Below are 12,485 nucleotides of genomic sequence, written 5' to 3'. Positions count from 1 at the left end.
GTAGAGAAGACATGAGCAAGGAATAACTGACATCTTGGTTTTTAGCTAGTGATGCATGCTGCCAGTGAAAGGCAAGGCGAATTGCCATTGCAAGAACTAGGGAGTGCAGTCACACCAAGATTTCACCCACCTTGTTAGGATTCATTCCTATTTGCGTGGATTCCTGATGTAAAATACTAGTATTTATTTCAAACAGGAAGTATCTGTGTTACAAATAATGGAAGGGAATGTTTCTGTCTCCTGTAAAACGTAACGTATCTTTCATATACCTGTAAAAAGTAGCTGATTGAAATATTTCAGAGTAAAGGGTTGAAAGCAGTTCATTATTTTGAAGTTAATATTTAACAAAGGTTACCCAAATAACTGGGTTATTTCACTTTTTACAAAAACGTGTATCAAAACATTATGTCGTATCAGGCATAAAAGAAATACACTGATTGTATAAATTCTGTATTTTTGTATGAAGCAAATTTTTTTTCCAACTTTTTTTTTAAAATTGAAGAAAAAAAAACCCTAAAAAAAATGAACAAACCGAACAGTGGAAGTGATTCCCAGAAACCTATTTTTTATTAATTCTCCAGAATGCATCTTGCTGGCTATTACTGACAGGAACATCTTCCCAGAGTTTTGAGATTTACAAGTTTTCATCCAGTGTTCTTTTGGTTTGTTCGCACAGTAAGAAAAAGCAATGCAGGCAGTGATGTCTGTCATACTCATTAATTGTTTAAACAGTCACTTCACTATTCATGCTCTATCTAACAAAATATATAATTAGCAATGCTAATAAATATTTTTTCATTATTTTCTAGGGTCCTTTAGAAAATGATTTGGTAGTACATGTGGCCCTCATAGCAGAAAGTCAGCGGTAAGTAATTTTATTAAGAATTGCTTTTGTAAAGAATGTGTATTATTAGGGAAGCGTTGAACAATAGACATCTTAAATTTGCTGAAGGTATTCAAGGAAGCGTAGAATATAATACTGCTGCTTGTGTCTCTGCTGCCAGGATACCTGTTCAAGCTAACTGTTCTGTGGTTTGTCGTTAAATTTGTCATTATTTCATTTGTAGCCTACAAGTGTTTCTGAATACTTATGGAATCCAAACTCAGACCCCGCAGCAGGTGGAACCAATTCAGATATGGGCTCAAAAAGAACTTGTCAAAGTAAGGAATTCTGCATCTAAAATTATTTACCTATCTATATATTTCTTTTGTAACAATAGGAATTTATATCAAGCTATTAGATTTGTATCTCATTTGGCTTGTTACCTACCTTTTTGTGTTATTCTAATTTGGTTGCAGGATATGCTGACGCTGGGCAGTGACACATGCCTAGCTACAACTTTCCGTGAAACACTGAAGCCCAGGTGTTCTGTGTTAAGCTAATTAGGCTTATGACTTGAGTCACTTTCAAAGAATACTGAATGAATAATACATTTTTAGTAATAGCACAGTAGACTAAATGAATCTGGATGGAGAAACAAACAAATGTGCAATAGTCAAAGAAGTGGACTAAGGCAATAGGCATAAACCATCCATCGTATTTCATAGCGCAGCCCCTTCTGTAACGTTTTTTTTTTTTTTTTAGAAGTCCTTTGGGTCAATTATACCCAGGAAGGCTGGTGTTTAAACACCCCTTTAACTCAGCACATTTCAAAATCTGTGGTCAAAAATTACTGGGACGACAGACATCTTCAGTGGCCTCATTGTCCTCTGTGAAGGCTTCGGGTTCCCTGTTGCTGTAGAGGCAGGTAGCTCCGCGGGGAGTGCCCCAGCCTTTCACTGAAAAGCCTTGGCCCGTACTGAGCCTCACGGCTGATGCTGGCTTAGGTGCAGCTGTTTAGGTAGCTGTCAATGCCACGGGAGGCCAGCAGCCGAAGAGGAATGGTCTGCGGGCCATACTGGTCTGCTTCAGCATCCTGTTCGTTGTTCAGTCATTTTTAGTACTATATCCTTAGCGCTTTGGCTACGCTGAAGACGTGCTTCAAGCTACCCGCTGCTGTTGTCCATTGTTTCTTTGGCCTCCCTGACAAAAAGATGACACCTTCATTAAGTTTTATTAATTTTTAATTCGTACAATGAAGAAAATGAAAGTTGCATTAATTTTATTAATTATCAGTTAAATTCCTAGCTGTGACAATTTCTGTATTAGGGATTATTTTTCCAAAGCTGGTGAGACATTTGGTAATTCTGACATTTTCTTTATACTCATGGTGAATAGGTACATCTGCCTCCTCAAAATTTTCTTTTAAAGGAATGTCATGAAAACATGAAGTTGTCTGAGGCAAAACAGTGGGCTTCTAGAAAAAGTTGTGCTGTAGCTGTGAAGCTGAAGAAATGAAAATGTTTGGGGCATTATGAGAACTGAGGTTTAATCCCCGGGTTTGTGCAAAAGCCCAACACAAACCAAAAAGCAAATAAGCAAGGAAGCCCTGGTAGTAGTTGTCATCCTTTGTGGGGTGGGGAAGCTCATGCGGTTTCTATTTTGGGGAAAAGAGTATTGATCCATAGAGATCATGGATCTCAATATTTGCTGTTCCGATGCTGTCAATTCTCAGAAGTATGACATTTAATTAGAAGCTTTTGAATTGGTCTGGTGGCACGTGACAACAGTTTAAACCTCTGGGCTCATAAACAGGCATGTGTCCAAAACAGTCATGTAAAAAGAAACAAATGGCTGAGGGGAAGGAATTGATTCAGGAAAATCAAGGGCTGAGAGTAGGACTGGGGGCCGTGGGAAGGGGTCCACAAAGTGGTTCCGGGGCATGGCACGGAATGAAAAAAGGAAGAAAAGGAAAACAAGAAAATGGAACAAGATGCATGCAATATATAGGAAAAAGCACTATAGTACTATACTTCTACTACATTTATACAAGATAATAGCAGAATACTCCATAGGCGTAGACTAAAAACAGAACACAGAAGCAGATGGTGTGAAAGATCGCTCTAGTTTGGTTCACTCTCATAAATCAACCCAACAGTCCAGTCTGCTTTCACAGCCGTTCCTTGCTACTAGCAACTTTAATTTTCCAGAACTGAAGGGCATTTTAATGCAAAAAAACCTGCTTGGAGCAGCTGGACTCACATGAAACTGTACTTTTGTTCAGGTGCTCTGGTGCTGAATCTGAACTGAGGTTCTGACTGTAACAGATCAAGTTGGAAAGCTGTTACAGCAGATGAGGCTGCTTTAGCAGCTGTAGAACACGAGGTCTCAAGATAAAGCAAATATTTTTGTTAAGAAAACGTTTTATGTCTTACATTATAGCAGAATGAAGGTCCTTCTAGTGTCAAATTACGATGCCTACTGCCATTCTTTTAGTCTCCATTACCTACTGCAAAAAGGGGTTCACTATCCTTTTGGGTTTGTTATGTGTAGATGGGGTATTCAAAGCTGTTAGTGTTTTGATGTCTGCGTCCCCGTCCCACTTAAATACAGTTGTCTAGTCTGGATGAACAGGTGATGTAGGTAACGTGTTATTTTTCTTTTTTTAAGTAGTTATTTGTCTTAATGAGGAAACATAGGCAATATCAGGAAGGCCCCAAGCTGACAGCAATAAAAAGCTATCGAGCGTAAAGCGGAGTGCACAAGGAAGGCTTTTATCTAGGTTCTCCTCAGTTTGCTTGATTCTTTCTCGCAGGCGTACTTCCATTTGGGGGTCAATGACAAACTCGGATTATCTGGAAGACCGGACAGGCCTATCGGATGCCTTGGAACATCAAAGGTTGTTGCAGGACATTTTTGTATTATTGTTATTGATGTGTATTTCAGAAAAACATTGAGTTGGGCTCTGTATGATTTTAAACAGAATTGAAATGTAATCTGATTTTACGCATATATCTTATTTTAAAGTCCCTGTAATGTGTTACGCTATTACAAATGTGCATGTTCTGTCTTACTATTAAACTCTCATGTTTCCTGGACATCCAATTACGGTAACACTTGGCCAAAACAGGCTGAGTGGTGATGAAGTGAACAGCTTTAGGGGAAATAGAATGTAGATCTGCATACCTAAAAAAAAAAGTATTTAAGATAAACCCAACATATCTAATTATAGGTACTCTGCTTTTTATTAATTCAGCTGTTCTGCATTGATTATTACTTCAATAGTTTCAAAAGACCTTTCTTTTTAGCTACTTTCATGCTTCAGGTATTTTGAAGATTAACCGAAGCTTTCTCTCTCAACAGATTTATCGAATACTAGGAAAGACTGTAGTTTGCTACTCGATCATTTTTGATCTAAGTGATTTCTACATGTCTCAGGACGTTATGATGTTGATTGATGACATTAAGGTATTTTATCTATAACTTTGAGAAACTGACAACAATAGAGTCTGTAGCAGAATAAACTGAAGTTTGATGAGATGGAAGACTGAAAGGGGAACACTGTGTAGTGTGTATTCTTCTAACGTATAAATAAGCTTGCCGTCTATGCTGCAAAGTGTATTAAGATGAATATCCTGTCAGCCCAGTATGAGCTCTAGGGAGTGTCTCTGTCTGACAAAAAAACTCACCCAGAAGTGGTTTGGAATGCTGCCATGGGGCAAGCAAATTATCATGTTTGTTTCTTTGGGAAAACAAAGGGTCTTGGCTGAAAGGCAGAACGAGACTGGCTTTCAAGGAATATAGGAGGGCCTTTACCTGGAGGAAAAATTACTTGACTTTGCACAACTATTAAGAATCACCTTCCTTCCCTAACTTTTAAGGCAGGCAGCAGTGCAAAGCTTACCTGTCACCAGGCTGCCAGTTTCTGAGCAGCTACTTCCAGCGCACAGAGGCGGCACAGCTTGTTGCCCCCTGGCAGCCTGTGGCTCAAGCCCTGGGTTCCCACGCGTGCCTGCGGGGTCATCACACGTAGCTCAGTACACCGCGCTCCGGCGGTTCAGTCTGTGACCAATATATGTGCTAGAAGTATTTTCAGAAAACTTGTGAAATAGCAGTGCTTGAAAGCAACCTGTGTTTGCTGAAGAAATCGTTAGCTAAGGTTTTATTAATCTGTTGGGGTTTTCGGTGCTGTTATTTTAAGATGGCTCTTCTCATATCTTGCACTGTGTATTCTGGCACGTGCTGGTGGGTCTTCTGGTGGGTTTGTGTGTGTGTGTGTGTGTGACTAAGGTATTATTTCTTCCCTAGAACGCACTGCAGTTCATTAAGCAGTACTGGAAAATGCACGGCCGTCCGCTATTCGTTGTACTTATCCGTGAAGACAATATAAGGTAGAGAGAGAGAGAAAAGCACCGTTTGCCATGTGGTATTTACCTAATTACAAGATTAATGGAGTTCTGTTTCAAATTTCAGAGGGAGCAGATTCAATCCAATATTAGATATGTTGGCAGCCTTTAGAAAGGGAATTGTTGGAGGAGTGAAAGTTCATGTCGACAGAGTACAGGTATGATGATTTTCCTGAACATTGCGTTCTTACCTCCTAGTATTGGTACGTGTACTTTTACTACTTTTGTTTTTCATGTGACTTCTAAGTATTTTATGTAGTGTCATCAAATTAAGGAGTCAAGACCCAAGACATTTGGTGCAGTTTTTGGTTTATCTCAAAAGAAACATGGGTTTGTTTTAATTTCTTTTGATGAGTCTTTTGAAAGTTATAATCTTCATAGAGAATTTTCAGAAGGGAGAAAGTTTTGTTGGTTGTTTTTTTTTTTGTTCCACAATCTTGTGAAATTACCATTGAAGGATAAATCCACAATGTCAAGCGTTGAGAGATTTCTTTTGATTATCTCATTGAGGCAGGGAAAGAAAGGTCCTTCACATATATTAAATTTCTTAAAAGAACTAACATCTGGTTCTAACATCTTTGCTGTTTGACTTAATCTTAAAGCAGGAATGTCACTTTATTAAAATGTGAAAATTACTGAGTCAGGTGCTGGTTTTAGATACTTACATGTGCCGGTTAGTCTTAGTATACAGCTATTGAAAAATGCTTCTTTTTGTAAGAGAAAGAGCAAAGACACGGTTGAAGATCATGAATTTGTAGCAGAGCTGGGTCGTTTGTCCCAGCTGATGATTAAATAGTCATCGCTATAATGGTTTAAGATATTCTTGTAATCTTTCAAATATTTATGTGTTGCTACTGGCCACGTGTAGGTCATGTAGCCTCTCCTGTTACCATTGACTTTGCGTGTAGCAAATGCCATTAGTGTCCATGCAAAACCTCTCATTTGCCTACAGTGCTTGTTGGTGTGGTTTGTTTGGGTTTTTTTAATTTAACTGCAGTGACTTCCTTGCCTTGCATTTGATGAAACGTATGTATCATCAGGCAAGAAATTTCTCAAATTTATAGAATCATAGAGTGGTTTGTGTGGGAGGGGATCTTAAAGATCATCAAGTTCCAACCACACGTATATAAAATAGGACACATTATTTGCGTCCTTTATTTTAAGCATTACACTGTTGCAGTCATCAGGGAGTGAACTTCCCCTTCTGTACTCAATGACCTTCTGGAAAGGTTCTATTTTTTTAAAAAAAAAAAAGTAATTAGTAATTTTAAAGTGTTAAAGATGTTGACAGTCACCGGACTGTTGATTATCGGCTCTCCATTAAAAAGAGTACATGGTAAAACTGCAAACAAATGTTTGTTTGGCTGTAAGGCCAGTGGTAGATGTTGGTGGTCAGTGCGTTTACTGGGAGAATACGGTGTGCTTTCTCCATCAGTTTAACTGTAATCGCTATCTTACGGCACAGCTGTCAGATCATTTTGGGGGAGGATTTGGGAAAACAATAAGGGATGTGTCTAATATCTGGCGTTTTCTTAAATAATTCATCTGTTGCAACAGAATATCTATTGAATCTGTGAATTGTGTTCAGCTGCTTCATTTAGATGCATATGTGTAAACGTGTCTAGAGAGAAAATATGTGCCCAACTTGTGAATGCTCTTTTTCCTTGTAAAATATACAAAGATCTAATTTCATTTAAAAATACGTATGCGTAGAAGACTCGTAGCTCTTTTGATTTTTACCTTCGTTGTTGTCATGTGCTCAAGCAGATGTGGAAGTCAAAGACTGAATGTCCCAAGCAATAAGAGCAAAGCAGGGTTTTTTTCACATTCAGTCATCTCACAGTGCAACAGATCAATATTTTACTGCCAGTTGTGTACAATGAAAATGGAATTTAAAAATTCACAATAGACACCGAGTTTTATTTAGCTAATGAGAACCGTCAAAAAGCAGTCTTAAGAATGCTATAGTACAATACATTTCCTCTGGCAGTATATAAATAGGAAATTCATATAAATTTGGGGTGAATTAACTGTAATGACTACATCAGATCAATGCAACGTTGAATCTCAGGTATGTGATATTCTGAGACAGAAGTATTTGTGAGCTGCATTTGATGGGCACGCTTAGGGCAGGCATGCGTGGATTAAGGAATGACTACAGAGTAGGAACCGCCACTGTCTAAAGCAGGATTTTAAGAAAGAGGAAAAATACTCTGCGAGTGTAAAGATATTTGGAACCGTGGAGAAAGAAACCACTTTCTTAATGGAAACCACCAGCAACATACAGAGATCAAAAGGCAACTGTATAGTTGTGTATATTTCTGCATCTTTTAATTCTCTCAATTTTTCATTTCAGACATTAATATCTGGAGCAGTTGTTGAACAGCTTGACTTCCTAAGAATCACTGAATCAGAAGAGTAAGGCTATGTATTAATAATAATGATTAAGTATTTGATAATTAAAGTATTTTCTGAACTGTGAAGAAATTAAATACTTCTTTTGCAGGGCTCCTGTATTTAAGAGTTTGGAGGAGTTGGATCTTCCAAAACATTCAAAAGTCAAGAGACAGTCTAGTACTCCAAATGCTTCTGAACTTGAGCAGCAGCCAGATGTAAATATTAATGACTGGAAAAACAAGTCAACGTATGAGATCCTGCAGAAACTTAATGTAAGAAAACTTGATAATATACAGTGTAACTTCATTCTTATGAAATGAGGAGTTAGGTGCTGGTATTCTTTTTACCAGCAGCCTGCTTAGATCAACATGACTAGTGTCATGGTTCGATGTTAGTAATATAGCTACTAACATGAAATGTCTGATGTTCCTCCTCATACTTGAGGAATTTTCCTCTTTACACTCCTTTACCTTAACCTCACAGAACTTTCTGGCTCCTCATGCTGTAACTATTGGCTTCCATTTTTCCCAGCTACTCAAATTTTCTTCTGGTAATAAATGACCGTCTACAAGGGGGATCCATTTGTTTTATGAACAGATATTTTATTGCTAGACTAAAATTTGACAGTTTCCAACCATTGGTATTCACTCTGTTAGACTGGTGACTTCTTAAAGATACCAGTTCCAGTCTGGCATTCTTCCTGATCTAGAAGAAAACCACCCGTAACTGCTTCTAGCTCCATGGTTTGATAGGAACACATAAACTATCATCCTTGGTTTTCTATGTCATTACAAGTATTTCTGCTGTAAGTAGCAGGACCCAAGAACAGAAAGTTGAGAAACGTTTCCAAGGCCAAAGTCTTACGACTTAATTTGAACCATGGAGAAGCCTCTGCAAGCAGCAGTGACAGTGACACAATGTATGTAGGGGTATGAAACAGTTGTGAAGTCCCCTCAAAAACAAAATCTGTAGACTTTTTCTAATTAAAAAAAAAATTGCCCTTTGGTTTCACTTGACATTTTTAATAGCTCTTCTTCACTGAAAATCTGAAGGCTATGTGTGGTTATGTTGTTGCTGTTGTTTTTAAGGACTGCAATTGCCTAGCCAGTCAAGCGTTACTCTTGAGTATATTGCTTAAAAGGGAAGGACCGAATTTTATCACCAGGGAAGGTAAGGGCTTCTTCTGTTTGATTATCCTGAGGATTTCAGGAAGCGTCTGTATGTTTAGTTGTAATGAACATGAATAATGGCCGGGCGGGCAGAGTTGTGTAGCTATTTTCTTTGCCATTTAAAGCAATTTCTGCATTAAATGGGACATGCAAATTCACAGCGTGGTGGGGAATGAGCTGCTAAATATATGAACTCCTTCAGATTGGTTGTAGGCCAGTGCTGTATCTGGTTGTAATTTTGAACACACAGATAAAAAAATTGCGGATTTGACCTTGTATAGAAAACTGAAACTAAAGACAAGTTTGTGTGTCTGTAACACTTAGTCTGAAACGTGTGAAGCTTTATACTGAATTTTTATTAGTCAGACTTTAATTCAATATATCTGTGAAGCTTTCCCTAATTTTGTATTATGGCTTATCATTCAGAAGAGGCTACTAAATCTTTTGGCTTTTGTTCTGCAAGGTTTAATGGGGTTTTTGTTGTGGTTTTGGGTTTTTTTTTTTCTCCAAGAGTGCTTATTAGCTGCCTTGGTATATATGAATACTGCTCAGAAAAAGAGAAGCATTAAGATCAAGTAATATTCTCTCAGTTATTCATCAAGCAGTGTAACTTACCACCGCATGTTATAGAGCCCTGCTTCATAGTTATGATACAAGACAGCTGGCTCTTGCGATGAGGAATTGTCGTTTTGACATAAATATACATTATAGCTGTACTGCTGTATTAAAAATTACATAGCAAACAATGTGAAGTGAAATAAATCCATTGGCCGATGCACAGCATATTGCTGAAATACAGTGTGAGTCCAGTGTGATGGTTGGAACCTGCGTGTGGGGCACCCATAACCTCTGAAACAGGCTTTTTTGCCACCGATGCCTGTACCATTGTCAGGCTTTGAAAGCCTCAGTAGCTTTGTTTAGTCATTTATACGTGGTGTCCTTTGCTCTGGAAACACTTGAGGCAGACTTCCTAGCCTCTGTTTGACCATTAGATCATGATGATGAACTCTAAAAACTCTCTTGAAACCATTTAGGTCAAAAAAAGTACTGTTGTGCCTCTTAATGTTCAGAGCTAACTTGTATAGACCTTTTTGTGCCGTGCCATCCCATATGAAATAGTAGATGATGATAGCCTTTTTAATATGCACCTTGCATTACAACAGTCTGAGTCACTGACTAAAAGTTCCTGGCCTCCTACGACTGCAGACTACTGAGACTGACATTAAATAATCACACAATCAATAAAACATAAATCTAAAAATAAAATCTCAAGAACTTTGGTTGTTTCTGCTGACAGGCACGGGCTATGATTTTGAGAGTCAGCTTCTGCTACTGTTCTTGTTATAGATGAACTTAGTGTTCACCAGTAAGTGCCTGGCATGAAAAACACCACCATCCCATCTAAGAATTTAAAATCTAGAAGCTAAATGGAGTCTAAATAATGGAATGTTGTCACCACTTTTTTTTTTTTTTAACATAATGGTCACCCCTTGACCCCTGCACAGTTGAAGAGATGTCAGTATAGCAATTGGATGCACTATGATCCACTATGGGTTGACAGAAGAATGGTATCTATTGTTCTGATTCATGTACTTCATGCCTTCTCTGAATGCTGGGTTACCTACTATGGCTCAGAAGCAGTGCTCTTCCGATTTCCTGTCCTCTCGTTTTTAGGTCATGTCTGGACAGGTGACGTCATAGGTCTCTCTATAGCACGAGCAGCACATTTAGCTGAAATCTGGTTTGGCCTCTTGCATAACAACACAGAACTGGATGACAGGGGCTTCCTTGCGTCTCAGTTTTACATATTAAGCACAATAGGGAAGCACTTTACTAAAGCTGGTTTCAGAATTAACGGATCTCATCAGATTTGCCTTATTACTATTAAATGAAAACCTGTGTATCTTTTGTGCTTGTGTTTTGTTTGTGTTTCTGTTTTTTAAAAATGCATTCAGGTACTGTTGCTGAGCATATTGAAAGAATCTATAGACGAGCTGGCAGCAAAAAGCTCTGGTTTGTATACATGTATCATGTTCCTTGTGGTTTAGACCAATTTTTTTTTTTCTCTCCTATAAAGTTTGATCCTTACACACTTAACGGGGGGTGGGGTGGGGTGGTGGAAGGACGGCTTTACTGACAAAGTTATATTGTTTCATTGCAGCTGAATATCTGAATATCTGGTCTATAGTGAGTTAAGAAACTTTAAGAAGTGTTTTTTTACTGTTATCTTTTAAAATACGAAAGAGCAATAAGCTGGTTTTGCTATGAGTGCTATTGCTGATGGACAGTTCTCAATAAATTTAAATAATGAGAAAAGAATACTAATATTCTTATTTCCTACAGGGCACGGTAAAATATTATCAATAGCTTTCTGTAGCAAGGCTGGTGATCAAATATAAATCCATTAAGTTGATACACCTACATAGTTTGTTTATTGCCCCAAAATAATTTGGTTTGAGTTGACTTTGTCACTTATAAAGGTTTCAACAAGTAGGTTGGTATTTACATGTTGTTGATTAATTTCTCTGCCCTGAAGCTCAGTAGAAACTTAATTTCTTTTTATTGAAGAAATGAGTTGAGCCTGTCCTGAATTTTGTGCTCTCACGCTTGTAACTGTACCTAACAGATTAATCTGTTAAGACAAAAACTTGGTTTTCATTTTAGTCTTTTACAGTTAAATGGGCCTTTGCCAATAGTAAGGGAGAACCAGAATACCTTGTTGGCATTTTTTGTAAAAACTAAAATATCAGAAGTATTTTTAGAAACAAAATATGTAAACTGTTTTTCATTTCTCTTCCATGATTGCCATGTGGCACACGTATAGGTTGGTGTTGCGCTACAGTGCTGCATTTGCACAGAAATTTTCTTCTTCTATAGGCCCACATATTACTACTTTACTGGTACATGGGAAACAGGTAAAGTGCCCAGAAGTCTGAAATGGAGCTCAGTGAGATTTTTTTTTTTTCTTATTTGCATTTTGATAGTATCAGCTAATGTATTTTTTAAATGCTTTGCTCTTCATCTTAAGAGGTGTGTAGGTGTTTTCACAGGAATCAACATCAATTGCTTGAATTTTTTACTAACACTACAGAATACTGCAACTTGTTTATTTATCTCTGTGGATAAATGATTCTTATAGCCTTAAAGCTTGTGCTAGAAAAGCTCTAAGACAGGTCTATTAGTTTTGTATTTTGTTAGGAAATTATTATTAAAAGTTTTTATATCTTTAACCATTAACTGGATATATGAATAAATGTTCTTAGAAGTTACAGCTAGTTTTTAACCTAGCAGTTTACACAAGTCCCTTCTTTTCATGCTACACATGCAAAATTTATGGAAAACAAAACAAAGCCTTGCTGTTATGTGTTGTACTTTCTCTTGCAAAATCTTTCTAACTCTTCCTTAAATAAACTAAAAAATTACCAAGGTTGTCTTGCAAAATGATGAAAAACGTCGCAAAAGAGAAGCTGGCATCTCTTACCTGTCTGCTTTCAAGATGAAACTGAGAGAAGAATGACAAGCTTTTTGTGGAGCTGGTAGTTTAATGAGTTCTAAATAAATTTATTTTTGATCTATTAACCTATATCTAGACTAAACAATGAAAATCCATAGAAGATTACATAAAATGTGATCCAAATTCTGCTTTATAAATGATGTATGTATTTACTGAGTTATTTGAGAGCTCTGCTGTGG

At 37.5% G+C, this 12,485-nt stretch overlaps 1 protein-coding gene across 6 annotated transcripts in view; it reads left to right on the top strand.

Moving 5' to 3' along the window:
- The window catches only part of PHKB (phosphorylase kinase regulatory subunit beta), an 80,089-nt gene that overhangs the window by 54,839 nt on the left and 12,765 nt on the right, over nucleotides 1–12,485 (top strand). For 5 of the 6 annotated variants that reach the window (XM_055726812.1, XM_055726818.1, XM_055726816.1 and 2 more), the window contains 10 exons: nucleotides 810–865; nucleotides 1,068–1,161; nucleotides 3,636–3,719; nucleotides 4,184–4,288; nucleotides 5,129–5,211; nucleotides 5,294–5,384; nucleotides 7,583–7,644; nucleotides 7,733–7,895; nucleotides 8,712–8,793; nucleotides 10,748–10,805. In XM_055726812.1, coding sequence (XP_055582787.1) covers nucleotides 810–865; nucleotides 1,068–1,161; nucleotides 3,636–3,719; nucleotides 4,184–4,288; nucleotides 5,129–5,211; nucleotides 5,294–5,384; nucleotides 7,583–7,644; nucleotides 7,733–7,895; nucleotides 8,712–8,793; nucleotides 10,748–10,805 — 878 coding nt within the window. Of the gene's footprint in view, nucleotides 1–809; nucleotides 866–1,067; nucleotides 1,162–3,635; nucleotides 3,720–4,183; nucleotides 4,289–5,128; nucleotides 5,212–5,293; nucleotides 5,385–7,582; nucleotides 7,645–7,732; nucleotides 7,896–8,711; nucleotides 8,794–10,747; nucleotides 10,806–11,616; nucleotides 11,708–12,485 lie in introns of all 6 variants that reach the window. The other variant, XM_055726814.1, reaches the window with a different exon arrangement.

Source organism: Falco cherrug, chromosome 14 (assembly GCF_023634085.1).
Source record: "Falco cherrug isolate bFalChe1 chromosome 14, bFalChe1.pri, whole genome shotgun sequence".
NCBI lineage: Eukaryota > Metazoa > Chordata > Aves > Falconiformes > Falconidae > Falco > Falco cherrug.
Note: the sequence above shows the minus strand (reverse complement) of the source record. Positions and strands in the feature narration are given on the sequence as shown.